The 27,560-nt window shown below is 46.4% G+C and overlaps 1 protein-coding gene across 1 annotated transcript in view; it reads right to left on the bottom strand.

Annotated features, from left to right (window-relative positions):
• The window catches only part of LOC120063925 (receptor tyrosine-protein kinase erbB-4-like), a 75,593-nt gene extending 48,280 nt beyond the window's left edge, over nt 1-27,313 (bottom strand). The window contains exons 1-2 of the mRNA XM_039014235.1: nt 27,281-27,313; nt 26,752-26,938 (exon numbers count right to left, since the gene is read on the bottom strand). Coding sequence (XP_038870163.1) covers nt 26,752-26,938; nt 27,281-27,313 — 220 coding nt within the window. The remainder of the gene's footprint in view (nt 1-26,751; nt 26,939-27,280) is intronic.
• Between the last annotated feature and the right edge of the window lie 247 nt (nt 27,314-27,560).

Consider the following 27,560-nt stretch of genomic DNA (forward strand, 5'->3'; position numbering starts at 1 on the left):
AGGCTGAAACCAGAACTCTGTATATAATGACGAGATGCTCATGTCTCCTCCCTAACAATGGGAGTCTCTGTCCCAAAGGCAGGAAGGCAGGCGACAAGCTTAGGTCTGCATATTATTCCCATAGAAATGCATTAGGCTTATTCTGGACAGATTTTGGTGAGAGTGAGCCCTCTCGCTTCGTCTCTTACTCTCTGCTGAAACTACACTACATGACCAAACGTATTTGGACACCTGCTTGTCGAACATCTCATTCCAAAATCATGGGAATTAATATGCAGTTGGTCCCCTCTTTGTTACAATAGCAGCCTCCACTCTTCTGGGAAGGCTTTCCACTAGATGCTGGAACCTTGCTGCAGGGACTTGATTCCATTCAGCCTCAAGAGCATTAGTGAGGTCAGGCAAATGTGTTCAATGGGGTTGAGGTCAGGGCTCTGTGCAGGCCAGTCAAGTTCTTCCACACCAATCTTGAGAAACCATTTTGTATGGACCTCACTTTGTGCACGGGGCATTGTCATGCTGAAACAGGAAAGGGCCTACCCCACAATGTTGCAACAAAGTTGGAATCACAGAATTGTCTAGAATGTAATTATAGGCTGTAGCTGTAAGATTTCCCTTCACTGAAACTAAGGGGCCTAGCCCGAACCATGAAAAACAGCCCCAAACCATGATTCCTCCGGCACCAAACTATGATGGTGCCACGTTGAAAGTCAGTGAGCTCTTCAGGAAGGCCATTCTACTGTCAGTTTTGTCTATGGAAATTGCATGGCTGTGTGCTGTATTTATACTGTATAGTTTATATCATCAGAGAAAGCCTCCAAGAGAGTGAAGAAATGCCCCTCTAAATGTAGCCCATGTATTGGATGCTGTCTAGACAGAAATAGTATGACATGCCATACTCTTTTGGTCCAGACAGCATCCGATACATGGTCTACACATACTGAGACAGGAGGGACGCTGTTTTGCTCGCTCTGATGATTTAACTGCAATTCATGCATCTTTCTGTTGGCACGTGTCTCTGTCAGATAAATGATCAACATTTGTATATTTATTTGGATGGGAAAGGAGGTACGGTAGGGCAGGCCAGGCCCCCTAAGGCCCGCCCACAATGCCTGCCCTGCTCAGAGGCACTTTGTTTTTGTTTAGAGCTGTTGCTGCTTTTCCAATCAGACCTGACTGTGACCCGGTACCTGATTGACAGCCTTAATGGCCAATCAGAGGAGCTTGTGACAGGACCTTAGACAGGCTAAACACCAATCATTGTCCCAGCCCATGTCCCTGTCACTGACCCAGCCCCAGCCCCTGTCCTAGCCCCTTTCCCAACACCAGTCTCAGCCCCTGCCCCTGTCACTGCCTGTCTGCTCAATCTGCTCAACTTCTCTAAGGCCCAGCTAGCCTGGCAAGTAAATAAATGCATTAATATGAATGAAAAGCTGTGATGATGTGAGGGGGAGAAAGGGATGAGAAGCTAGCTGGCTCATAGGGCCACACTGTTCTAGTTTCTCACAGTGTGCTGGGCTGAGAAGGATAGTGGTAGAAGGATAGTTGTAGAAGGACAGTGGTAGAAGGATAGTGGTAGAAGGATAGTGGTAGAAGGATAGTGGTAGAAGGACAGTGGTAGAAGGATAGTGGTAGAAGGATAGTGGTAGAAGGATAGTTGTAGAAGGATAGTTGTAGAAGGATAGTGGTAGAAGGATAGTTGTAGAAGGACAGTGGTAGAAGGACAGTGGTAGAATGATAGTTGTAGAAGGATAGTTGTAGAAGGATAGTGGTAGAAGGATAGTGGTAGAAGTATAGTGGTAGAAGGATATTGGTAGAAGGATATTGGTAGAAGGATAGTGGTAGAAGGACAGTGGTAGAATGATAGTGGTAGAAGGATAGTGGTAGAAGGACAGTGGTAGAAGGATAGTTGTAGAAGGATAGTTGTAGAAGGATAGTGGTAGAAGGATAGTTGTAGAAGGACAGTGGTAGAAGGACAGTGGTAGAAGGATAGTGGTAGAAGGATAGTTGTAGAAGGATAGTGGTAGAAGGATAGTGGTAGAAGGATAGTTGTAGAAGGATAGTGGTAGAAGGATAGTGGTAGAAGTATAGTGGTAGAATGATATTGGTAGAAGGATAGTGGTAGAAGGACAGTGGTAGAATGCTAGTGGTAGAAGGATAGTGGTAGAAGGATAGTGGTAGAAGGACAGTGGTAGAATGATAGTGGTAGAATGATTGTGGTAGAAGTATAGTGGTAGAAGGATTGTGGTAGAAGGATAGTGGTATAAGTATAGTGGTAGAAGGATAGTTGTAGAAGGACAGTGGTAGAATGATAGTGGTAGACGGGTAGTTGTAGAAGGACAGTGGTAGAAGGATAGTGGTAGAAGGACTGTGGTAGAATGATAGTGGTAGAAGTATAGTGGTAGAAGGACAGTGGTAGAAGGATAGAGGTAGAATGAGTGGTAGAAGGATAGTGGTAGTGGTATGCTGTTTGAGTCAGTTGTGACACTCAGGCTCCTGCCAGTACTGTTGTGATTGTTGTAACTTAGTACACATTTACAATATACACTACCGGTCAAAAGTTTTAGAACAGCTACTCATTCAGGGTTTTTTATTTATTTTTACTATTTTAGAATAATAGTGAAGACATCAAAACTATGAAATAACACATATGGGATCATGTAGTATCCAAAAAAAGTGTTAAACAAAATAAAATGTATTTTATATTTGAGATTCTTCAAATAGCCACCCTTTGCATTGATGATGAGTTGGACCACAGAGTAAAAGAAAAGTGTCATGTTTTGTCATTGATCATCATGTCTTGTCCCTGTGCTTCCCTCTGCTGGTCTTATTAGGTTCTTTCCCTCTTTCTATCCCTCTCTCTCCCCCTCCCTCTCTCCCTCTCTCGCTCTCTCTCTCTATCGTTCCGTTCCTGCTCCCAGCTGTTTCCCATTCTCCTAACTACCTCATTTACTCTTTCACACCTGTCCCCTATTTTACCCTCTGATTAGAGTCCCTATTTCTCCCTCTGTCTTCCGCTTCTGTCCTTGTCGGATTCTTGTTTGATGTTTGCTGTTCTGTGTCCTTGTTCCGCCCTGTCGTGTTTTTGCCTTCTTCAGATGCTGCGTGTGAGCAGGTGTCTATGTCAGCTACGGCCTGTGCCTTCCTGAAGCGACCTGCAGTCTGTGGTCGCGTCTCCAGTCGTTCCTCTCTTCTGACGAGAGGATTTCAGTTTCCTGTTTTGGATTTACCTTTGATAATATCCAGGAGAATCATTGTTTGTTTAAGACTGGAATAAAGACTCTGTTTCTATTACGTCGCTTTTGGGTCCTCATTCACCAGCATAACAGAAGAATCCGACCAAGAATGGACCCAGCGACTACGGATTCTCGCAACACTGCCGTCGAGTTCCAGGGAGCAATGCTCGGCAGACACGAGCAGGAATTGTCTGCTGCTCGTCATGCCGTTGAGACCCTGGCCGCTCAGGTCTCCGACCTCTCAGGACAGTTTCAGAGTCTTCGTCTCGTGCCACCAGCTACTTCCTGGTCTTCCGAGTCTCCGGAACCTAGGGTTAATAACCCACCATGTTACTCTGGGCAACCCACTGAGTGTCGCTCCTTTCTCACCCAGTGTGATATTGTGTTCTCTCTCCAGCCCAACACATACTCAAGAGAGAGAGCTCGGATCGCTTACGTCATATCACTCCTTACTGGTCGGGCTCGGGAGTGGGGCACAGCTATCTGGGAGGCAAGGGCTGAGTGTTCTAACGATTATCAGAACTTTAAAGAGGCGATGATACGGGTTTTTGATCGTTCAGTTTTTGGGAAGGAGGCTTCCAGGGCCCTGGCTTCCCTATGTCAAGGTGATCGATCCATAACGGATTACTCTATAGAGTTTCGCACTCTTGCTGCCTCCAGTGACTGGAACGAGCCGGCGTTGCTCGCTCGTTTTCTGGAGGGACTCCACGCTGAGGTTAAGGATGAGATTCTCTCCCGGGAGGTTCCTTCCAGCGTGGACTCTTTGATTGCACTCGCCATCCGCATAGAACGACGGGTAGATCTTCGTCACCGAGCTCGTGGAAGAGAGCTCGCGTTAACGGTGTTCCCCCTCTCCGCATCTCAACCATCTCCTCCCACCGGCTCAGAGACTGAGCCCATGCAGCTGGGAGGTATTCGCATCTCGACTAAGGAGAGGGAACGGAGAATCACCAACCGCCTTTGCCTCTATTGCGGTTCTGCTGGACATTTTGTCATGTCATGTCCAGTAAAAGGCCAGAGCTCATCAGTAAGCGGAGGGCTACTGGTGAGCGCTACTACTCAGGTCTCTCCATCAAGATCCTGTACTACCTTGTCGGTCCATCTACGCTGGACCGGTTCGGCTGCTTCCTGCAGTGCCTTGATAGACTCTGGGGCTGAGGGTTGTTTTATGGACGAAGCATGGGCTCGGAAACATGACATTCCTCTCAGACAGTTAGGGAAGCCCACGCCCATGTTCGCCTTAGATGGTAGTCTTCTCCCCAGTATCAGATGTGAGACACTACCTTTAACCCTCACAGTATCTGGTAACCACAGTGAGACCATTTCCTTTTTGATTTTTCGTTCACCTTTTACACCTGTTGTTTTGGGTCATCCCTGGCTAGTATGTCATAATCCTTCTATTAATTGGTCTAGTAATTCTATCCTATCCTGGAACGTTTCTTGTCATGTGAAGTGTTTAATGTCTGCTATCCCTCCTGTTTCTTCTGTCCCCTCTTCTCAGGAGGAACCTGGTGATTTGACAGGAGTGCCGGAGGAATATCATGATCTGCGCACGGTCTTCAGTCGGTCCAGAGCCAACTCTCTTCCTCCTCACCGGTCGTATGATTGTTGTATTGATCTCCTTCCGGGGACCACTCCTCCTCGGGGTAGACTATACTCTCTGTCGGCTCCCGAACGTAAGGCTCTCGAGGATTATCTGTCTGTTTCTCTCGACGCCGGTACCGTGGTGCCTTCTTCCTCTCCCGCCGGAGCGGGGTTTTTTTTTGTTAAGAAGAAGGACGGTACTCTGCGCCCCTGCGTGGATTATCGAGGGTTGAATGACATAACGGTTAAGAATCGTTATCCGCTTCCCCTTATGTCGTCAGCCTTCGAGATTCTGCAGGGAGCCAGGTTCTTTACTAAGTTGGACCTTCGTAACGCTTACCATCTCGTGCGCATCAGAGAGGGGGACGAGTGGAAAACGGCGTTTAACACTCCGTTAGGGCATTTTGAATACCGGGTTCTGCCGTTCGGTCTCGCTAATGCTCCAGCTGTCTTTCAGGCATTAGTTAATGATGTACTGAGAGACATGCTGAACATCTTTGTTTTCGTTTACCTTGACGATATCCTGATTTTTTCACCGTCACTCGAGATTCATGTTCAGCACGTTCGACGTGTACTCCAGCGCCTTTTAGAGAATTGTCTCTACGTGAAGGCTGAGAAGTGCGCCTTTCATGTCTCCTCTGTCACATTTCTCGGTTCTGTTATTTCCGCTGAAGGCATTCAGATGGATCCCGCTAAGGTCCAGGCTGTCAGCGATTGGCCCGTTCCTAAGTCACGTGTCGAGTTGCAGCGCTTTCTCGGTTTCGCTAATTTCTATCGGCGTTTCATTCGTAATTTCGGTCAAGTGGCTGCTCCTCTCACAGCTCTGACTTCTGTCAAGACGTGCTTTAAGTGGTCCGGTTCCGCCCAGGGAGCTTTTGATCTCCTCAAGAAGCGTTTTACATCCGCTCCTATCCTTGTTACTCCTGACGTCACTAAACAATTTATTGTCGAGGTTGACGCTTCAGAGGTGGGCGTGGGAGCCATTCTGTCCCAGCGCTTCCAGTCTGACGATAAGGTCCATCCTTGCGCTTATTTTTCTCATCGCCTATCGCCATCGGAACGCAACTATGATGTGGGTAACCGCGAACTGCTCGCCATCCGCTTAGCCCTAGGCGAATGGCGACAGTGGTTGGAGGGGGCGACCGTCCCTTTTGTCGTTTGGACTGACCATAAGAACCTTGAGTACATCCGTTCTGCCAAACGACTTAATGCACGTCAAGCTCGTTGGGCGTTGTTTTTCGCTCGTTTCGAGTTCGTGATTTCTTATCGCCCGGGAAATAAGAACACCAAGCCTGATGCCTTATCCCGTCTCTTTAGTTCTTCTGTGGCTTCTACCGACCCCGAGGGGATTCTCCCTGAGGGGCGTGTTGTCGGGTTGACTGTCTGGGGAATTGAGAGACAGGTAAAGCAAGCACTCACTCACACTGCGTCGCCGCGCGCTTGTCCTAGTAACCTTCTGTTCGTTCCTGTCTCTACTCGTCTGGCTGTTCTTCAGTGGGCTCACTCTGCCAAGTTAGCTGGCCACCCCGGCGTTCGGGGTACGCTTGCTTCTATTCGCCAGCGGTTTTGGTGGCCTACTCAGGAGCGTGACACGCGCCGTTTCGTGGCTGCTTGTTCGGACTGCGCGCAGACTAAGTCAGGTAACTCTCCTCCTGCCGGTCGTCTCAGACCGCTTCCCATTCCTTCTCGACCATGGTCTCACATCGCCTTAGACTTTATTACCGGTCTGCCTTCGTCTGCGGGGAAGACTGTGATTCTTACGGTTGTCGATAGGTTCTCTAAGGCGGCACATTTCATTCCCCTCGCTAAGCTTCCTTCCGCTAAGGAGACGGCACAAATCATCATTGAGAATGTGTTCAGAATTCATGGCCTCCCGTTAGACGCCGTTTCAGACAGAGGCCCGCAATTCACGTCACAGTTTTGGAGGGAGTTCTGTCGTTTGATTGGTGCTTCCGTCAGTCTCTCTTCCGGGTTTCATCCCCAGTCTAACGGTCAAGCAGAAAGGGCCAATCAGTCGATTGGTCGCATTTTACGCAGCCTTTCTTTTCGAAACCCTGCGTCTTGGGCAGAACAGCTCCCCTGGGCAGAATACGCTCACAACTCGCTTCCTTCGTCTGCTACCGGGCTATCTCCGTTTCAGAGTAGTCTTGGGTACCAGCCTCCTCTGTTCTCGTCCCAGCTCGCCGAGTCCAGCGTTCCCTCCGCTCAGGCTTTTGTCCAACGTTGTGAGCGCACCTGGAGGAGGGTCAGGTCTGCACTTTGCCGTTACAGGGCGCAGACTGTGAGAGCCGCCAACAAACGTAGGATTAAGAGCCCTAGGTATTGTCGCGGTCAGAGAGTGTGGCTTTCCACTCGTAACCTTCCCCTTACGACAGCTTCTCGCAAGTTGACTCCGCGGTTCATTGGTCCGTTCCGTGTCTCTCAGGTCGTCAATCCTGTCGCTGTGCGACTGCTTCTTCCGCGACATCTTCGTCGCGTCCACCCTGTCTTCCATGTCTCCTGTGTCAAGCCTTTTCTTCGCGCCCCCGTTCGTCTTCCCTCCCCCCCCCCCGTCCTTGTCGAGGGCGCACCTATTTACAAGGTACGGAAGATCATGGACATGCGTTCTCGGGGACGTGGTCACCAGTACTTAGTGGATTGGGAGGGTTACGGTCCTGAGGAGAGGAGTTGGGTTCCATCTCGGGACGTGCTGGACCGTTCGTTGATTGATGATTTCCTCCGTTGCCGCCAGGGTTCCTCCTCGAGTGCGCCAGGAGGCGCTCGGTGAGTGGGGGGGTACTGTCATGTTTTGTCATTGATCATCATGTCTTGTCCCTGTGCTTCCCTCTGCTGGTCTTATTAGGTTCTTTCCCTCTTTCTATCCCTCTCTCTCCCCCTCCCTCTCTCCCTCTCTCGCTCTCTCTCTCTATCGTTCCGTTCCTGCTCCCAGCTGTTTCCCATTCTCCTAACTACCTCATTTACTCTTTCACACCTGTCCCCTATTTTACCCTCTGATTAGAGTCCCTATTTCTCCCTCTGTCTTCCGCTTCTGTCCTTGTCGGATTCTTGTTTGATGTTTGCTGTTCTGTGTCCTTGTTCCGCCCTGTCGTGTTTTTGCCTTCTTCAGATGCTGCGTGTGAGCAGGTGTCTATGTCAGCTACGGCCTGTGCCTTCCTGAAGCGACCTGCAGTCTGTGGTCGCGTCTCCAGTCGTTCCTCTCTTCTGACGAGAGGATTTCAGTTTCCTGTTTTGGATTTACCTTTGATAATATCCAGGAGAATCATTGTTTGTTTAAGACTGGAATAAAGACTCTGTTTCTATTACGTCGCTTTTGGGTCCTCATTCACCAGCATAACAAAAAGCAGCCAACAAGTGCATGGCATATGTGGGAACTCCTTCAAGACTGTTGGAAACACATTCCAGGTGAAGCTGGTTGAGAGAGTGCCAAGAGTGTGCAAAGCTGTCATCAAGGCAAAGGGTTGCTATTTGAAGAATCTCAAATATAAAATATATTTTGATTTGTTTAATTTTATTTTGTTTAACACTTTTTTTGGATACTACATGATCCCATATGTGTTATTTCATAGTTTTGATGTCTTCACTATTATTCTAAAATAGTAAAAATAAATAAAAACCCCTGAATGAGTAGCTGTTCTAAAACTTTTCTACAATGTAGAAAATAGTAAAAAATAAAGAAAAAGCCTTGAATGAGTAGGTGTTGTAAAACCTTTCACCGGTAGTATACACAAACACTCTCACACACAAACATCCACTTTAGTGACACATTCATACACGCACATTTCACACAAACACACATACAGTCTCTCACAGAATCACTGATATACCACAAAAGGCCTTTGATACAGGGGTCATATGTAAGCTCCTCATCCCAATGAGTACCTTTCCCTGTTGGACCATGAACCCTTTGTGTCTATCCTCTTTTATACTTCTTCTCTCGTCACACACACACACACACACTGCCATGCACACACAGACTCTCTCTCCACGTATCCCTCTCTTCTCTCTCCTCACTCTCACATCCCTCCATTTCTTCTCTTTCTTATCTCCTCTCTCCATCTCTTTCCTCCCTGACCAAGAAAACCTAATTATTCCATCATATCCCCACTCCTGCTCCTCCTCACTTGCCCTCTCCCTTTCCCCCCTGCTCCACGGCACCACTGACATTTCAGAAATGAGAGGTCTGTGATTGGCAGGAACGGAAATAATTGGCTTAACCCTAAAGTGTTTCATTAACATTTCCATGTGCTCCGATGATGAAATGTGTTCCCATTAGGGCGAGCTAACATCTTCCAGTGTCTGGGGAGAGAGAGGTGTGTTCTCATTAGGGCTAGCTAACATCTTCCAGTGTCTGGGGAGAGAGAGGTGTGTTCTCATTAGGGCTAGCTAACATCTTCCAGTGTCTGGGGAGAGAGAGGTGTGTTCTCATTAGGGCTAGCTAACATCTTCCAGTGTCTGGGGAGAAAGAGGTGTGTTCTCATTAGAGCTAGCTAACATCTTCCAGTGTCTGGGGAGAGAGAGATGTGTTCCCATTAGAGATATATAACATTGTGGGTATGGTGAGAAAGAGGGAGAATGAGGGAGGAGGAGGAAGAGGAGGAGGAGGATGAGGACAAGGACGAGGACGTGAAAGGAGGAGGCCTTCAATTATATTCTCCACCCTGTTTGAGAAAGCAGGTAGAACAGAAGCTTTAGGGGAATGGTACAGATGTAGGATCTTAATTTGAGCAAGTTTGCTACAGCAGAAAAACAATCCTACAGCAACAGGAAATGTGAATCGTTATGTGGATTATAATTAATTTACACTTTTGTAGAAGTTAATATTTTTGTAGTAAGGGAAAATCATGTCCGAAATTTCCAAGTGGAAATTACAAACTTCAGAAGGCTTTTTAAACCTCAAACACACTCTACATTTCCTGCATTGAAGGGAAGTTCTCCTGCAACAGGGGGTTTAAATTAGGATACTTCATCCATATGGGCAGACAATCCTGATGGTGAAAATGGATGACACTGGGCTACTTTCCAATATCCACACTAGTGTACCACTTAACATGCATGCTCAGTACATTCTAAATGGTATGTTAGTGTGGACACTGCAACATAGGTCTCTTGTTGTCAGGTCAGTTTTTTGTTTATGTTGGTTTTACCCATAGTCCTCCAGGCTGAGAATGTGACGGACTGGCTTGGTTTAGAGCTAACTAAAACATAGCCGGAGGGAGGACTATAATGTGTTTTGATGATTAATTGACATTCAAATTCCTTGCATACTCATATTAACTTTTAATGAAAAATTCTGTTTTGGGCTGGTTCATCTGATCCATGCAAAAATAATCCCTGAAGGTGCACAAGGTTACTCAGCCCTCTGTCTATGTTCTAGTGATCCTCAGATGAAAGTGAATGAGGTGCAGTAGGGTACAGTACTAGGGCTCATCAGTTAGTCCATTTAGGCTGGCCCCCTCAGTCCCTTTAAGCTGGGGCTGTGAACTATTCAGACCCTGGTGTGTGAAGAGCACAGCACTGCACAGCACAGCACAGCACAGCACAACACAACACAGCACAGCACAACACAGCTCAGCACAACACAGCTCAGCACAACACAGCACAGCTCAGAACAACACAACACAGCACAGCACAGCACAGCACAACACAGCACAGCACAGCACAACACAGCACAGCACAGCACAGCACAACACAGCACAGCACAGCACAACACAGCACAGCACAGCACAGCACAGCACAACACAACACAGCACAGCACAGCACAACACAGCACAGCACAACACAACACAGCACAGCACAACACAGCACAGCACTGCACAGTGCTCTAGTTTCCTAGCCTGCTCTCTTTCATTTAATTCTCAATTTACATAGCCTACACATGTACACATGTACATACGCACACACAAGGCTTACTTATGGGTTACGGGTGGAAAAGTCAGAGGAGCCCCCCTCTTTCATCTTCTCATCTGCCCTCCACCTAACAGGTCCTAACAGGTCCTAACAGGTCCCAGATCAGTCAGAGGTAGTGATGATGGTTCCCTGCGGACCTCTCGCATGACTTCATTATCAGCAACTGAATACTAATAGAGCCAGATAGGAATGCAGGGCAGGGGTGTCAAACTCATTTTGCCCTGGGGGCTGCATTCGGTCTTCAAAGAGGTCCGGGGGCCGCACTGAAAATTGGTTATGATTCCTCGCCGTCAAAATGTGCTAAAAAAAAAGTTGTCTATCCATCGTTTTGGGAATTTTCTATGCTCCCTGACTTAGCTTTAATTTGGGTGATTATTAGTGAGCTGGACAGTCAAGAAACTGTATGAATGTAGGTCCATTGTCATTTCTACACTGTTTCCATCTGGTTTTAGTCATTTTAAAGTATATTGAGTTTGTTCATCATTAATAACATACTTTTTTTGGGGGGGGGGGACACATTTGTTATATTACAGTCTTCTGTGATGTATATAAAGTATAGTATTGGGATTCAAACTCAAAATTGAATAAATGTCAACTCTATATCTGACATGGTACAGGTGTCTTCTTTTTTTAAGTCCATAACCATGTGTGTGAGGTGTATACTTTTGTTTCAAAGTAGATTTGTTTAAGACTACCAAGAAGTGTGACCCTGATTTAGCCCACTGCAGTAAAAGGTGGAGCATGGAGCCCTCACTATTAATGCCATAGCATGTTTGTGGTGATTTGCTATACAACCCCCTCCAAATCTATGACATAGTCGCAAAATCACAGTTCTATATCTAAATATATAACGTAGTTGTAACAAGAGGGACTGTACTAGCCTATATCATAGGGCTTTTTTAAGTAAGGACAGTGCCGCTTGAAGCTGGGAGATATGTTTTAATCATTCAGTTTCTTAATGATGACACCCAATCCATTATTCATGGCTCTGGTTCCACCATGGGGCCCAGGCAGTGCTGGGCTGGGGCTAGCGAGCTAACTAACGCTATACAGTATTAGCATTAATTCTAGTGCTCTCCATTTGATCTCAGTGTAATTACCCAACAGATTTACCCTAAACATGCTATCAAAAGTTTGATGTTAAATAAAGAAGGTCCTGGAAACGTTTTATTAATTTTTCATTTTGTTCTTTGTGTCTTGTTTGTTCTCTAAGAAGAGGCAATAGGAAAAAGCTACATGGATTTTATTATTATGCTGTAACGGCTTTCCTCCTCCTCTTCATCCGAAGAGGAGGAGCAAGGATTGAACCAAAATGCAGCTTCTTGAGATGACATGATTTATTAAATTCAAGACGAAAAAACACGAAAACACTTTAACAAACTACAAAACAACAAACGACGTAGACGCACCTGAACATAAGAACTTACATGACACGAAGAACGCATGAAACAGGAACAGACTACATAAACCGAACAAACGAACAAACAAACCGAAAACAGTCCCGTGTGGCGCAACATACATAGACACAGACACAGGAGACAACCACCCACAAACAAACAGTGTGAAAACACCTACCTTAATATGGCTCTCAATCAGAGGAAATGAAAACCACCTGCCTCTAATTGAGAGCCATATCAGGTCACCCTTAACAAACATAGAAACACACAACATAGACTACCCACCCAAACTCACGCCCTGACCGTCAAACACATACAAAATAACAGAAAACCGGTCAGGAACGTGACATATGCTTCCTTTTGTACTTATTCTTATGTTTAGGGTAGCTGAGAAAGTTTCAGACAGTGTTTCAGAGTCTTTCAGATAGTGAAGAGAAACTTAAAGAGAAATGCTACTGAAGAGAGGTGGTGTTTCTATGAAGTGTACTGTAGTTTCAGATATCAGTTTTATTATATTAGAACTAGTTGCAGTAGGAGCAAGACCGCTTCCCCACCTGGGAGTTTCAAGCAGAAACTTTACCTAAATGCCCAATTTACTTAGAATTAACTATCCCATTTACGTCAAGATGGAAACAGATTTGTTCTTTACTAAACTCACATTTCATTATTTTCAATTTGACTTTTTCTGTTGAGGGCTGGTGGGTCAGCTCCCTCTGAAGCTGACGATTTAACATTATTTGTGTCTCAAATGGCTATCCCTATATAGTGCACTACCTTTGACTAGGGCCCAGATGGATCCGGTCAAAATAAGTGTCCTATAGGCAGAAGGGTTCCATTTAGAATGCAGCCTTTATGTTGTCGGACATTAATATTTCATAAAACTCTCCAATTTCCTGCTTATGCAATTCCCACATAGGATCATTAATGAGAGAAGTGGATCCAGTCAGCAAAATACAGCAGGAGAAACTAAAGCATAAAGTGTTGTTGGAGCCCTTATTGTCAGATGGGTTATTAGTCTACAAGATGCTCAATTGTGAGAAGCGTGTCAGTGTCAATGCATATTCTTTCAGTCTGCTGTCTTGGAGAAAAATCCATGTTCTTCCAAACAATTGTTGCGTCCAAATCTTTCCTTCCTACTGACGTGTCCACTTGTTCACTACTCCCCACAAATTCAAAATAATTGGATTGGTGTAGGCATGCGCTAGAGGGAGTTTCCATACCCCAATAATTTTTTTTAAAATTCATGAGGGGAAGTGAACAAGTGCACACTTCGGAAGAAAAGGAGAGATTGGGACACAACCATTTATTATTACTTTAAATTGAAGAACTCAAGAACCTACACACTGTCAATGTACTGTATGCCCCAATGGCTAATCATATCAACCACAGCCATGCTATTCATTTCATGTCCACCACAAGAAAGAAAAACCTACTGTCATTGAGTATCGTCACCTTATAGACAATGGCTCTTTGCTCCTTGCCTAAGACCTAGGGGTTAAACCACTCCACATTTGTGTTGACTGGAGAGGTCCAGCGTTGTGGGCGGGCCTTGGGGGGCTGGCTCACGCTACCGTACCTCCTTGCCCATCCAAAGAAAATATTTAAATACTGATCATTTAATTGAGCAAGACACACGCAGACAGAAATACACATTAATCTCAAATAAAGCATCCAAGCGAGCGAAGCAGTGCCCCTCTGTCTCACTATGTTCCATGTATCTGATGTATCTGATGCTGTCTGGCCAAAAAGAGTATTGCATGTCAATATGCAATGTCTTTAATGAAACCTTTTTGTAGGGGTTGACACATTTTTTATTAGGGCAAAACAAGTCTGACATTTTAAAGTGGAAAATACAAACTTTAGAAGTCTTTTGAAACCTCAAATACCCTACAAGTTTGTAGAACTCAAGAACCTACACAAATTCTCAGCAACAAAAGAGTGATCAAATTAAGATCCTACATCTGTTTAGTAAGACAGAGGGGTGCTGTTTCGCTCACTCGGATGCTTTCTCAGGTGAGTTAGCTTCAGCCACTTGTGAATTGAAGGAACATTGGCGGGTGCAGAGTGCACTGTTCAGATGCTGGAATTATTTTGGACTAATCTGCAAAGGTCTCCTACCTTTTTAAGTGATTTGTTTGACAATCAGATGAAAACATCATGACTGGTTGTGTTTATTAAAAGGTAATACATCTTTACAGTTATATTACATGTCTTTATTATGAAACCCATTTATTTATTCTTTTACACGTGCGCTATCAAATGCCTGTCCAACTGATTCGTTCGGATGCCGGCCATGGGCTGGTGTTAACACGCTGTTCCTAAACTGCATTAGAGAGCTCACAAATGTGACAATATGAATATCGTCTTACAAAAAACTCCCTTTTGCCCTCCTCCAAGCAATGAAATATTGAGTATGACACAGGAGTAATTGCATGGGAAGTAATCAATTAGACACACAATTGGAAGCGACCTGAGGTCTGGAAGCTGCCAGCCGAGAGGAGAGGAGAGGAGAGAGGTGGAGATTGGAGAGGTGGAGATTGGAGAGAGAGAAGTGGAGAGAGGAAAGAGGTGGAGAGAGAGAGAGAGAGATAGAGAGGAGAGGAGAGAGGTGGAGATTGGAGAGGTGGAGATTGGAGAGAGAGAAGTGGAGAGAGGAAAGAGGTGGAGAAAGAGGTGGAGAGAGAGAGAGAGAGATAGAGAGGTGAATATAGATAGAGGTGGAGAGAGGAAAGGTGGCGAGAAGAGAGATGGAGAGAGGAGAGGTGGAGAGAGGAGAGGTGGAGAGGTAGAGAGAGGAGAGAGGTGGAGAGTAGAGAGATGTAGAGAGATGAGAAGTAGAGAGGTGGAGAAAGGAGAAAGGAGAGGTGGAGAGAGGAGAGAGGTGGAGAGAGGAGAGAGGTGGAGAGTATAGCGAAAGAGAGGTTGAGAGATGTGAGGTAGAGAGAGGAGAGAGGTGGAGAGCGGAGAGAGGTGGAGAGTAGAGAGAAATAGAGGTAGAGAGAGGGGAGAGGTAGAGAGAGGAGAGAGGTAGAGAGAGGGGAGAGGTGGAGAGTGGAACAGAATGCCAGAGACACAGTGTTCTAGTCAAAAGCAGTGCACTATAAAGGGAAGATGGTGCCATTTTGGGATGTAGCCTTGGACACAAACTAATCTCAGCTCTCTTCCTGTGGGGGTTTCTCATAAAGACAGAGGCCAGTCTGGGGAGAGGCTGTCCAAAGACTCTTCAGGACAAGACTGAGTCCACTTGTCCTTTATTTTCACCTTGTCCTGTCTATCCATCTATCTATCCCTCCCTCCATCCATCCCTTCATCTCTCCTGTGGGTGTTTCTCAGATAGACAGGGGCCAGGCAGGGATCTGCTGTCCAAATACACTGATTCTCCTTCTTAGTCCTTCAAGGAGAGACTGTCACGGATTTCTCTCATCCTTTATTTTCACCTTGTCCCATCCATCCATCCATCTATACCTCTATCCCTCCATCCCTCCTGTTCACCATTTCATGATCCATGATGCTTTCACGAAACACTGAGCAGAGCTCGTTGAAGTTAATGTATGATCATTAAGATTTTCCCCTTGATAAAATGCAGGGCGATGAAGAGCAGATAGAACACAATGTTCTGTGTGTGTGTGTGTGTGTGTGTGTGTGTGTGTGTGTGTGTGTGTGTGTGTGTGTGTGTGTGTGTGTGTGTGTGTGTGTGTGTGTGTGTGTGTGTGTGTGTGTGTGTGTGTGTGTGTGTGTGTGTGTGTGAGTACAGTACAATAATACACATGTAGGCTTGTATATAGTGCATGTGCCAGTTTAACTAACATTGATGAGATATACAGAGAGAAAGAGAAACAAGAGAGACAAGAGACGAGAGCGAGAGAGAGAATGAGAACATGTGAAAACGTGAAAAAGAGAGAAATAACAGATGGACTGTGAGTGAGTAGTGGATCCAGTCTTTGCGTCGTGTGCGAGCAGCGTGTGTGTGTGTCAGCTAACCGTGTAGGGAGAGAGAGAGAGAAGGATGTCTGGCAGATGGGAGAAGATATTTGATGCTTTTTATTTTGGACGGAGAGTAATGGCAGCGTACAAGCAGTAAAAAATAAATGGATGAGCAACGCCGACTGAACAAAACTATAGGAAAACAGACCGGGATACTTTTTAAAAAATAGAAAATGTGTAAACTGACATGTTCATCTGTGTTATTTCTCTTATTGAGGTGGATATTGTTGTGAAAACTCAACAGGCAGCAATTACCATGTGAATGCACTGAGCCCAGCTCAACTTGCCTCAGCCGCTATCTACAGTAACTGTTGTGTTCATGGTGACTCAAAATAATAAAAAAAGAGAAGCAGAAGAAAAATGTTTGCTTAAGCATGAAAATAGCTTTAATTCGTCTGAAATGGAAAGCATAGCGTAGCTGCACTTTGGAAATGTCAAACAAAGTGGCAGTGTTTAACTCTTGTCACTGTGCTGGGGGAGACATATAATTCACTCCAATCATCTGCTTCTGGAGAGACAGATAGGGACAGGTAGGTACAGTTAGGGACAATAAATTGTTGGGGGGAGAGGGGAGGATTATATGAAGACAGATACTAGTGGATAGAGAGAGAGAGAGACAAAGACAGAGACAGAAAATATACAGAAAAAGACAGAACGATCTAGTAAGTCTTACTGCTTCATCTTAGTGTGTTTTAACGTGAACTTGAGTGTGTTTCCTGTTTCATATGCCTAAGGATGACTAAGGATAACTGAAGCCTGATTGAAAGGTGCCACAGAGGGACTGAGATGCACACTACACAGTCCCAGCAAACCCATGAGTGTTCCTTCATTCTACAAAGTCTCCTACACAGACCCTACTGAAAAATCAATACAGCCATATCAAAATATACCAGCTACAAATTGATTTTATCCAGGGCAATTTCTACCTCCTAGGGATTCAGGTCGGTTTCAATACCGAGGGGTCCGTTTTATCCGTCTCCAGATTAGCCCTGTGTGTAGTTAATAACCTTTATCCTCGTATATGTCGCTTATAGATCATATCGATCGTTTTACAGAGAGCAGGGTATGAAGGAGGAACGACAGGAACGACAGAATAATATGACAGGGAGATGAAAGTGGAGCCATTATAGGCGTCTTTGCCACTCGTTGCCTGTTGAAGTATTCTGGAGAGGGATACAGTGACGGAGAGAGGGGAGGATCTTCGGATGGATGGTGGGTGTGTGTGTGTGTGTGTGTGTGTGTGTCACAGCCTGAGACCCAGAGACCAGCTCCCAAGGCTTGATATAGCAGGAACATGACACAAGTAGTGGAGGAGAGTGTCAAAATAGATACAAAGAGACAGAGAGAGACACATAGAAAACGAGCATGTGCAGTCCCTCTACCTCCTCTCCACACTACTGGCCCAGGGACATGGATGGGACAATGGCATTTCAAACACCAGTCTGCCTCTTTTCACTGTGTCTGCCTCTGGACACTCAGTGGTATCCGAGCTCAACCTAGTATCCCAGTTAGGACTCTTCGATAGGACTCTTCGATAGGACTCTTCGAATAGGACTCTCCCATAGGACTCTCCCATAGGACTCTTCTGGCACGGCAGAAAGCTTTTTTTATTTGTATTATTGATTTTGCTTAACTGCCCCAACGGAAACATGTCTTGCGAATGAACATGTGAACATGTTCACGCCTTTCATGTATATCCTATTCAAACCTTCTCAAAGATAAGTATAGTACTACCCAACAAAATACATGGGGATATATACAGTACATGAATGTTCTACCGATTATGCCAGGTGACAATGCAGAATTGTATAGTGGATGTGTGCGCGTGCATGTGTTTGTAGACCAAATAGAACAATGAGTAGTGGTTTAATATATTCACTGTCTCAGGTTGAGCCAGGAGAGAGACAGAAACTCACTGCTCTATTCATCTGGTGAATGAATGTTAGTCCTACACTGGGAGTAGAGTTACGTAACAGAAGACATACAGTACACTGTGCTCCTATGGTGTGGTCTCTGGACGTTGTCTTTTCAATTCCTCCTCCCTCCCTCCCTCACTCACTCACTCACTCACTCACTCACTCACTCACTCACTCACTCACTCACTCACTCACTCACTCACTCACTCACTCACTCACTCACTCACTCACTCACTCACTCACTCACTCACTCACTCACTCACTCACTCACTCACTCACTCACTGACTCACTCACTGACTCACCAGACCCAACAGTGACCTCTATCCTCTGCCTCTCAGGACAGTGAGTTATGTGGGTCTATAGGTTAACTGTCCATTACTGACCCTGTCACACAATATTGTATCAGAACACCTAATGGGCTCTTGACAGAACTGGGCTGTGTCCCAAATGGCACCCTATTCCCTATATATTGTACTACTTCTGATGGGGTAGTGCACTTTATATGGAATATGGTGCTAATTTAGATGCAGACCTGATGTCTGGCGGCAGGTAGCCTAGCGGTTAAAGACCGTTGGGCCAGTAACTGAAAGGTCGCTGTTTTCGAAACCCCGAGCCAACTAGGTGAAAAATCTGTCTGTGCCCTTGAGCAAGGCACTTAACCCTAGTTGGTCCTGTAAGTCACTCTGGATAAGAGTGTCTGTTAAATGAATAAAATGTAAATGTTATTCATTTCTCCGGTTACAACCATAGCTCAGAACTAGCTCCATAGCTACAACATAGAATATGTTATTAGTGCATACCATAACTCCCCTCAAGCAGTTTACATAGAGGGACAATTCCAGCTGGGAGGTAGTACGACAACATAAGTTATGTCACTTAGTCAGAGTCTTTTACTTGACTGCATACATTCTTAGTAATGTCTGTATTCAATCCGTATCGTGGAAGTCCAAATGCTACAGCTAGATTGAAATTAAAAGGCAATGTTACCGCATTAGCAGACTGCATTCATGGTAACGCTGCATATGTCAATTCGTATCATAAAAATGTATATCGCGCAATCCGTAGTACAGATTGAATAGAGCCGTAAGTTTGTGATCCCTGTGGGAAACGTACATATGACCTTCGCAATGCTAGTGCCACACGTTTACCAAATTAAGCAAACAAGAACACCTTTTAATAGCATCGTAAACATAAACTGCTGAGTTTAATCAGCACAATGGTTGCACATCAAAAAGGTTTAGGGCCTTTTTCCTGGCTGCTTATTCTTCAAGGTCAAGTATGCTTGTGTAAATGCTAAGGGATGGATGGTAGCATCTGAAGAGAATGCATCAAAATCCTGTCTGTAAAGAGAGAGAGAGAGAGAGAGAGAGAGAGAGAGAGAGAGAGAGAGAGAGAGGGCAACCAGTGAAGAACAAACACCATTGTAAATACAACCCATATTTATGCTTATTTATTTTAACTTGTGTGCTTTAACCATTTGTACATTGTTACAACACTGTATATATATATTATGACATTTGTAATGTCTTTATTGTTTTGAAACGTCTGTATGTGTCATGTTTTGTCTTTCATCATGTCTTGTCCCTGTGCTTCCCTCTGCTGGTCTTATTAGGTTCTTTCCCTCTTTCTCTCTCTCTATCGTTCCGTTCCTGCTCCCAGCTGTTTCTCATTCTCCTAACGACCTCATTTACTCTTTCACACCTGTCCCCTATTTTGCCCTCTGATTAGAGTCCCTATTTCTCCCTCTGTTTTCCGCTTCTGTCCTTGTCGGATTCTTGTTTGACGTTTGCTGTTCCTGTGTCCTTGTTCCGCCCTGTCGTGTTCTTTGCCTTCTTCAGATGCTGCGTGTGAGCAGGTGTCAATGTCAGCTACGGCCAGTGCCTTCCTGAAGCGACCTGCAGTCTGTGGTCGCGTCTCCAGTCGTTCCTCTCTGTTGACGAGAGGATAGTATCCAGGAGAATCATTATTTGTTTTATTCTGGAATAAAGACTCTGTTACTATTACGTCGCTTTTGGGTCCTCATTCTGCAGCACAACAGAAGAATCCGACCAAGAATGGACCCAGCGACTACGGATTCTCGCAACACTGCCGTCGAGATCCAGGGAGCAATGCTCGGCAGACACGAGCAGGAATTGTCTGCTGCTCGTCATGCCGTTGAGACCCTGTCCGCTCAGGTCTCCGATCTCTCAGGACAGTTTCAGAGTCTTCGTCTCGTGCCACCAGCTACTTCCTGGTCTTCCGAGTCTCCGGAACCTAGGGTTAATAACCCACCATGTTACTCTGGGCAGCCCACTGAGTGTCGCTCCTTTCTCACCCAGTGTGATATTGTGTTCTCTCTCCAGCCCAACACATACTCAAGAGAGAGAGCTCGGATCGCTTACGTCATATCACTCCTTACTGGTCGGGCTCGGGAGTGGGGCACAGCTATCTGGGAGGCAAGGGCTGAGTGTTCTAACGTTTATCAGAACTTTAAAGAGGAGATGATACGGGTTTTTGATCGTTCAGTTTTTGGGAAAGAGGCTTCCAGGGCCCTGGCTTCCCTATGTCAAGGTGATCGATCCATAACGGATTACTCTATAGAGTTTCGCACTCTTGCTGCATCCAGTGACTGGAACGAGCCGGCGTTGCTCGCTCGTTTTCTGGAGGGACTCCACGCTGAGGTTAAGGATGAGATTCTCTCCCGGGAGGTTCCCTCCAGCGTGGACTCTTTGATTGCACTCGCCATCCGCATAGAACGACGGGTAGATCTTCGTCACCGAGCTCGTGGAAGAGAGCTCGCGTTAACGGTGTTTCCCCTCTCCGCATCTCAACCATCTCCTCCCACCGGCTCAGAGACTGAGCCCATGCAGCTGGGAGGTATTCGCATCTCGACTAAGGAGAGGGAACGGAGAATCACCAACCGCCTTTGCCTCTATTGCGGTTCTGCGGGACATTTTGTCATGTCATGTCCAGTAAAAGCCAGAGCTCATCAGTAAGCGGAGGGCTACTGGTGAGCGCTACTACTCCTGTCTCTCCATCAAGATCCTGTACTACCTTGTCGGTCCATCTACGCTGGACCGGTTCAGCTGCTTCCTGCAGTGCCTTGATAGACTCTGGGGCTGAGGGTTGTTTTATGGACGAAGCATGGGCTCGGAAACATGACATTCCTCTCAGACAGTTAGGGAAGCCCACGCCCATGTTCGCCTTAGATGGTAGTCTTCTTCCCAGTATCAGATGTGAGACACTACCTTTAACCCTCACAGTATCTGGTAACCACAGTGAGACCATTTCCTTTTTGATTTTTCGTTCACCTTTTACACCTGTTGTTTTGGGTCATCCCTGGCTAGTATGTCATAATCCTTCTATTGATTGGTCTAGTAATTCTATCCTATCCTGGAACGTTTCTTGTCATGTGAAGTGTTTAATGTCTGCTATCCCTCCTGTGTCTTCTGTCCCCTCTACTCAGGAGGAACCTGGTGATTTGACAGGAGTGCCGGAGGAATATCATGATCTGCGCACGGTCTTCAGTCGGTCCAGAGCCAGCTCCCTTCCTCCTCACCGGTCGTATGATTGTTGTATTGATCTCCTTCCGGGGACCACTCCCCCTCGGGGTAGACTATACTCTCTGTCGGCTCCCGAACGTAAGGCTCTCGAGGATTATCTGTCTGTTTCTCTCAACGCCGGTACCGTGGTGCCTTCTTCCTCTCCCGCCGGAGCGGGATTTTTCTTTGTTAAGAAGAAGGACGGTACTCTGCGCCCCTGCGTGGATTATCGAGGGCTGAATGACATAACGGTTAAGAATCGTTATCCGCTTCCCCTTATGTCGTCAGCCTTCGAGATTTTGCAGGGAGCCAGGTTCTTTACTAAGTTGGACCTTCGTAACGCTTACCATCTCGTACGCATCAGAGAGGGGGACGAGTGGAAAACGGCGTTTAACACTCCGTTAGGGCATTTTGAATACCGGGTTCTGCCGTTCGGTCTCGCTAATGCTCCAGCTGTCTTTCAGGCATTAGTTAATGATGTACTGAGAGACATGCTGAACATTTTTGTTTTCGTTTACCTTGACGATATCCTGATTTTTTCACCGTCACTCGAGATTCATGTTCAGCACGTTCGACGTGTACTCCAGCGCCTTTTAGAGAATTGTCTCTACGTGAAGGCTGAGAAGTGCGCCTTTCATGTCTCCTCTGTCACATTTCTCGGTTCTGTTATTTCCGCTGAAGGCATTCAGATGGATCCCGCTAAGGTCCAGGCTGTCAGCGATTGGCCCGTTCCTAAGTCACGTGTCGAGTTGCAGCGCTTTCTCGGTTTCGCTAATTTCTATCGGCGTTTCATTCGTAATTTCGGTCAAGTGGCTGCCCCTCTCACAGCTCTGACTTCTGTCAAGACTTGCTTTAAGTGGTCCGGTTCCGCCCAGGGAGCTTTTGATCTCCTCAAGAAGCGTTTTACATCCGCCCCTATGCTTGTTACTCCTGACGTCACTAAACAATTCATTGTCGAGGTTGACGCTTCAGAGGTGGGCGTGGGAGCCATTCTGTCTCAGCGCTCCCAGTCTGATGATAAGGTCCATCCTTGCGCTTACTTTTCTCATCGCCTGTCGCCATCGGAACGCAACTATGATGTGGGTAACCGCGAACTGCTCGCCATCCGCTTAGCCATAGGCGAATGGCGACAGTGGTTGGAGGGGGCGACCGTTCCTTTTGTCGTTTGGACTGACCATAAGAACCTTGAGTACATCCGTTCTGCCAAACGACTTAATGCACGTCAGGCTCGTTGGGCGTTGTTTTTCGCTCGTTTCGAGTTCGTGATTTCCTATCGTCCGGGAAATAAGAACACCAAGCCTGATGCCTTATCCCGTCTCTTTAGTTCTTCTGTGGCTTCTACCGACCCCGAGGGGATTCTCCCTGAGGGGCGTGTTGTCGGGTTGACTGTCTGGGGAATTGAGAGACAGGTAAAGCAAGCACTCACTCACACTGCGTCGCCGCGCGCTTGTCCTAGTAACCTTCTGTTCGTTCCTGTCTCTACTCGTCTGGCTGTTCTTCAGTGGGCTCACTCTGCCAAGTTAGCTGGCCACCCCGGCGTTCGGGGTACGCTTGCTTCTATTCGCCAGCGGTTTTGGTGGCCTACTCAGGAGCGGGACACGCGCCGTTTCGTGGCTGCTTGCTCGGACTGCGCGCAGACTAAGTCAGGTAACTCTCCTCCTGCCGGTCGTCTCAGACCGCTTCCCATTCCTTCTCGACCATGGTCTCACATCGCCTTAGACTTTATTACCGGTCTGCCTTCGTCTGCGGGGAAGACTGTGATTCTTACGGTTATCGATAGGTTCTCTAAGGCGGCACATTTCATTCCCCTCGCTAAGCTTCCTTCCGCTAAGGAGACGGCACAAATCATCATTGAGAATGTGTTCAGAATTCATGGCCTCCCGTTAGACGCCGTTTCAGACAGAGGTCCGCAATTCACGTCACAGTTTTGGAGGGAGTTCTGTCGTTTGATTGGTGCTTCCGTCAGTCTCTCTTCCGGGTTTCATCCCCAGTCTAACGGTCAAGCAGAAAGGGCCAATCAGTCGATTGGTCGCATATTACGCAGCCTTTCGTTTCGAAACCCTGCGTCTTGGGCAGAACAGCTCCCCTGGGCTGAGTACGCTCACAACTCGCTTCCTTCGTCTGCTACCGGGCTATCTCCGTTTCAGAGTAGTCTTGGGTACCAGCCTCCTCTGTTCTCGTCCCAGCTCGCCGAGTCCAGCGTTCCCTCCGCTCAGGCTTTTGTCCAACGTTGTGAGCGCACCTGGAGGAGGGTCAGGTCTGCACTTTGCCGTTACAGGGCGCAGACTGTGAGAGCCGCCAATAAACGTAGGATTAAGAGTCCTAGGTATTGTCGCGGTCAGAGAGTGTGGCTTTCCACTCGTAACCTTCCCCTTACGACAGCTTCTCGCAAGTTGACTCCGCGGTTCATTGGTCCGTTCCGTGTCTCTCAGGTCGTCAATCCTGTCGCTGTGCGACTGCTTCTTCCGCGACATCTTCGTCGCGTCCACCCTGTCTTCCATGTCTCTTGTGTCAAGCCTTTTCTTCGCGCCCCCATTCGTCTTCCCTCCCCCCCCCCCGTCCTTGTCGAGGGCGCTCCTATTTACAGGGTACGGAAGATCATGGACATGCGTTCTCGGGGACGTGGTCACCAGTACTTAGTGGATTGGGAGGGTTACGGTCCTGAGGAGAGGAGTTGGGTTCCATCTCGGGACGTGCTGGACCGTTCGTTGATTAATGATTTCCTTCGTTGCCGCCAGGGTTCCTCCTCGAGTGCGCCAGGAGGCGCTCGGTGAGTGGGGGGGTACTGTCATGTTTTGTCTTTCATCATGTCTTGTCCCTGTGCTTCCCTCTGCTGGTCTTATTAGGTTCTTTCCCTCTTTCTCTCTCTCTATCGTTCCGTTCCTGCTCCCAGCTGTTTCTCATTCTCCTAACGACCTCATTTACTCTTTCACACCTGTCCCCTATTTTGCCCTCTGATTAGAGTCCCTATTTCTCCCTCTGTTTTCCGCTTCTGTCCTTGTCGGATTCTTGTTTGACGTTTGCTGTTCCTGTGTCCTTGTTCCGCCCTGTCGTGTTCTTTGCCTTCTTCAGATGCTGCGTGTGAGCAGGTGTCAATGTCAGCTACGGCCAGTGCCTTCCTGAAGCGACCTGCAGTCTGTGGTCGCGTCTCCAGTCGTTCCTCTCTGTTGACGAGAGGATAGTATCCAGGAGAATCATTATTTGTTTTATTCTGGAATAAAGACTCTGTTACTATTACGTCGCTTTTGGGTCCTCATTCTGCAGCACAACAGTATGTGTAATGTTTACTGTTAATTTGTATTGTTTGTTTCACTTTTGTGTATTGTCTACCTCACTTGCTTTGGCAATGTTAACACATGTTTCCCATGCCAATAAAGCCCCTTGAATTGAATTGAATTGAATTGAGAGAGAGGGAGAGAGAGAGAGAGAGAGAGAGAAAAAAAAACTAGAGATGGAGAGAGAGAGAGAGAAAGAGACTGAGAGAGAAACTACAGATGGAGAGAGAGAGAGAAAGAGAAAAAAATAGATGGAGAGGGAGAGAGAAAGAGAGAGAGAGAAAGAGACAGAGAGAGAAACTACAGATGGAGTGAGAGAGAGAGAAAAAAATAGAGATGGAGCGAGAGAGAGAAACAAATTGATGGAGAGGGAGAGAGAAAGAGAAAAAAATAGATGGAGAGGGAGAGAGAAAGAGAGAGAGAGAAAGAGACCGAGAGAGAGAAAGAGACCGAGAGAGAAACTACAGATGGAGTGAGAGAGAGAAAAAACTAGAGATGGAGCGAGAGAGAGAAAGAGAAAAAACTAGAGATGGACAGGGAGAGAGAACGAGAAAAAACTAGATGGAGAGGGAGAGAGAAAGAGAGAGAGAGAAAGAGACCGAGAGAAAAACTACAGATGGAGTGAGAGAGAGAGAGATGAAGATAACTATTTCCTGATCCTAAGTAACCTGTCTTACCTAGGTATCTCTGAGAGGGATCAGACAGTTACTGTTCTTGTTCTCTGTTTATCTACCTTGCCTCCCAAATGGCAGCCTTTTTCCTACTTAGTGCACTACCAGGGCCCATAGGGAATAGGGTGCAATTTGTGACGAAGCCCCAGTCTTCGTTCATGGTAGCTAGGCCATTTTGGAGCTAGCTGTCATTAACACAGGAGCAAATATGGTGTAACGTGGATATACGTAATTGCAACCTAATTGCAATGCACTCAATCAGAATAACAGGTATGTAGGTACAGAAAACACATTATGACTTCACGCAAAAACAAACAGGGAAATGGACGGGGTATGTATGACTGCAGAGTACTGCAGAGTAATTGCAGGTAATGGAACAATGTTACAATTGTGTGTACGTATATTGAGGAAGCTTCCAGGGCAAGAATAGGCTAGTTTCAGACCATGTTGAAGTAAAAGGCTACTTGCTAATGATAAATGTAATGTTTGCTTTGACACTTTGTATTTCACAGAATGTACTGTACATGCATCACCAACACCCCTACCAGAATGCCACATCTGGTTAACATTATCAGGTTCTGCTGGGGAATTGGCAAGCCTGGTTCCAGATCTGTTTGTGCTGTCTTGCCAACTCATATGGTCGACCAAACAGATCTGGGATCAGGCGAAGCTTGGGGAGCCTGGTTAGATCTCTGTGGATATCGGTGCTAAAACAAAGCATACAAAATACAACACATACATCTTCCCGAGGCCAGGTCAGGTGCCAATTCCCATTGAGAAAGATTAACTCAAGGTGGTATTGCATTTCAGCCAACTGAAAGTCTGGACAAAACTTACTGATGCAGAGAGCAGAGATCAGTAGCTATGAGTTAGGTCAACCGCATCTTCCTCTCGCTATGAGTGTAAAGAGATGTAATTAAAATCTGTCAGTACAGTAAATCCCCAACCACCTAACATCTAGACAGACACAAGCTCTTAAAAGATCAGATCACTTCTTTTTATTCTCATTAAATTGACCCTAACATTCAGATCCCTTTTTACAGACCTTGGTTTACTGCTTTCATTGCTGTAATTTTATAGCAGAGCTTCTGACTTAACACTCAGTCACACAATGACAGGATTTCACTGAAGTTAGTAGCAGGACGGTATGTCTCTGAAAAGAGGAAATTAAAGAAAAATCCATCAAGAGGGGATGGAGAGAGAGATTTCAGAGCTTCAGACAGAGGAGACACAGAGACAGGATAGCCATCTTAGACACATACCTGTGAGGTTCTTCAGTCCCAGCTGGCGCAGGCCAAAGTTCCCATCTCTGCGGTAGTTGAGGAAGATTGCCAGAGCGTAGCGGTCTTCATACATCTTAGTTCCTCTGATGATCCTCAGGTTCTCCAGCGGCAGGTAGTCAAACTGGTTCAGAGCCACCAGCACATAGCCTGTCACCTCCCGTATAGACTGGAAGAGGAGAGAGGTGACAGGGAGAACATCAGACACAGCAACACGAAACAAGAGTCACGGAGACAATCAGACATTGATAGCTTGGTCCCAGATATGTTTTGTCCTGATCTGTTTGTGATGTTTTCCCAACTCCTATGGATTTCATGAATGACAACGACTACAGATCTGAAATCAGGCTAAAGTAGACACAGAGCAGCTTTGAAAACTGATTCATCATAAGATAATTTTCACCTATCCACTCAGTCACGATGAACCCATGTGAGGGGGAAACCCCACGGGGGTCAAGGAAGACTTTGCTAAAACTTTCTGCTCCAAGTTTGTGTCCACTCCACTAGGTACCAGGATGAAGCAGGAGGACATCAGCATCACCATTGCTTCACACTTAAATGTCATTTAGAAAGGATAATGACCGCGGAGACTTTACGAACCCACCCAGCCAGAGCTGGTATGAATCAAAGTGACATGACCGCCCTCCTTTCATCCCCCTTCCTGTCATGGTAGCTGTCATTAGAGGTGACAGACAAAGTGAGGATGAGTCCCAAATGGCACGTTATTCTCTATAAAGTGCACTACTTTAGACCAGTGCCCTATAGGCCCTAGTCAATATGGTGCACTATAG

Source organism: Salvelinus namaycush, chromosome 19 (assembly GCF_016432855.1).
Source record: "Salvelinus namaycush isolate Seneca chromosome 19, SaNama_1.0, whole genome shotgun sequence".
NCBI classification, from domain to species: Eukaryota; Metazoa; Chordata; class Actinopteri; order Salmoniformes; family Salmonidae; genus Salvelinus; species Salvelinus namaycush.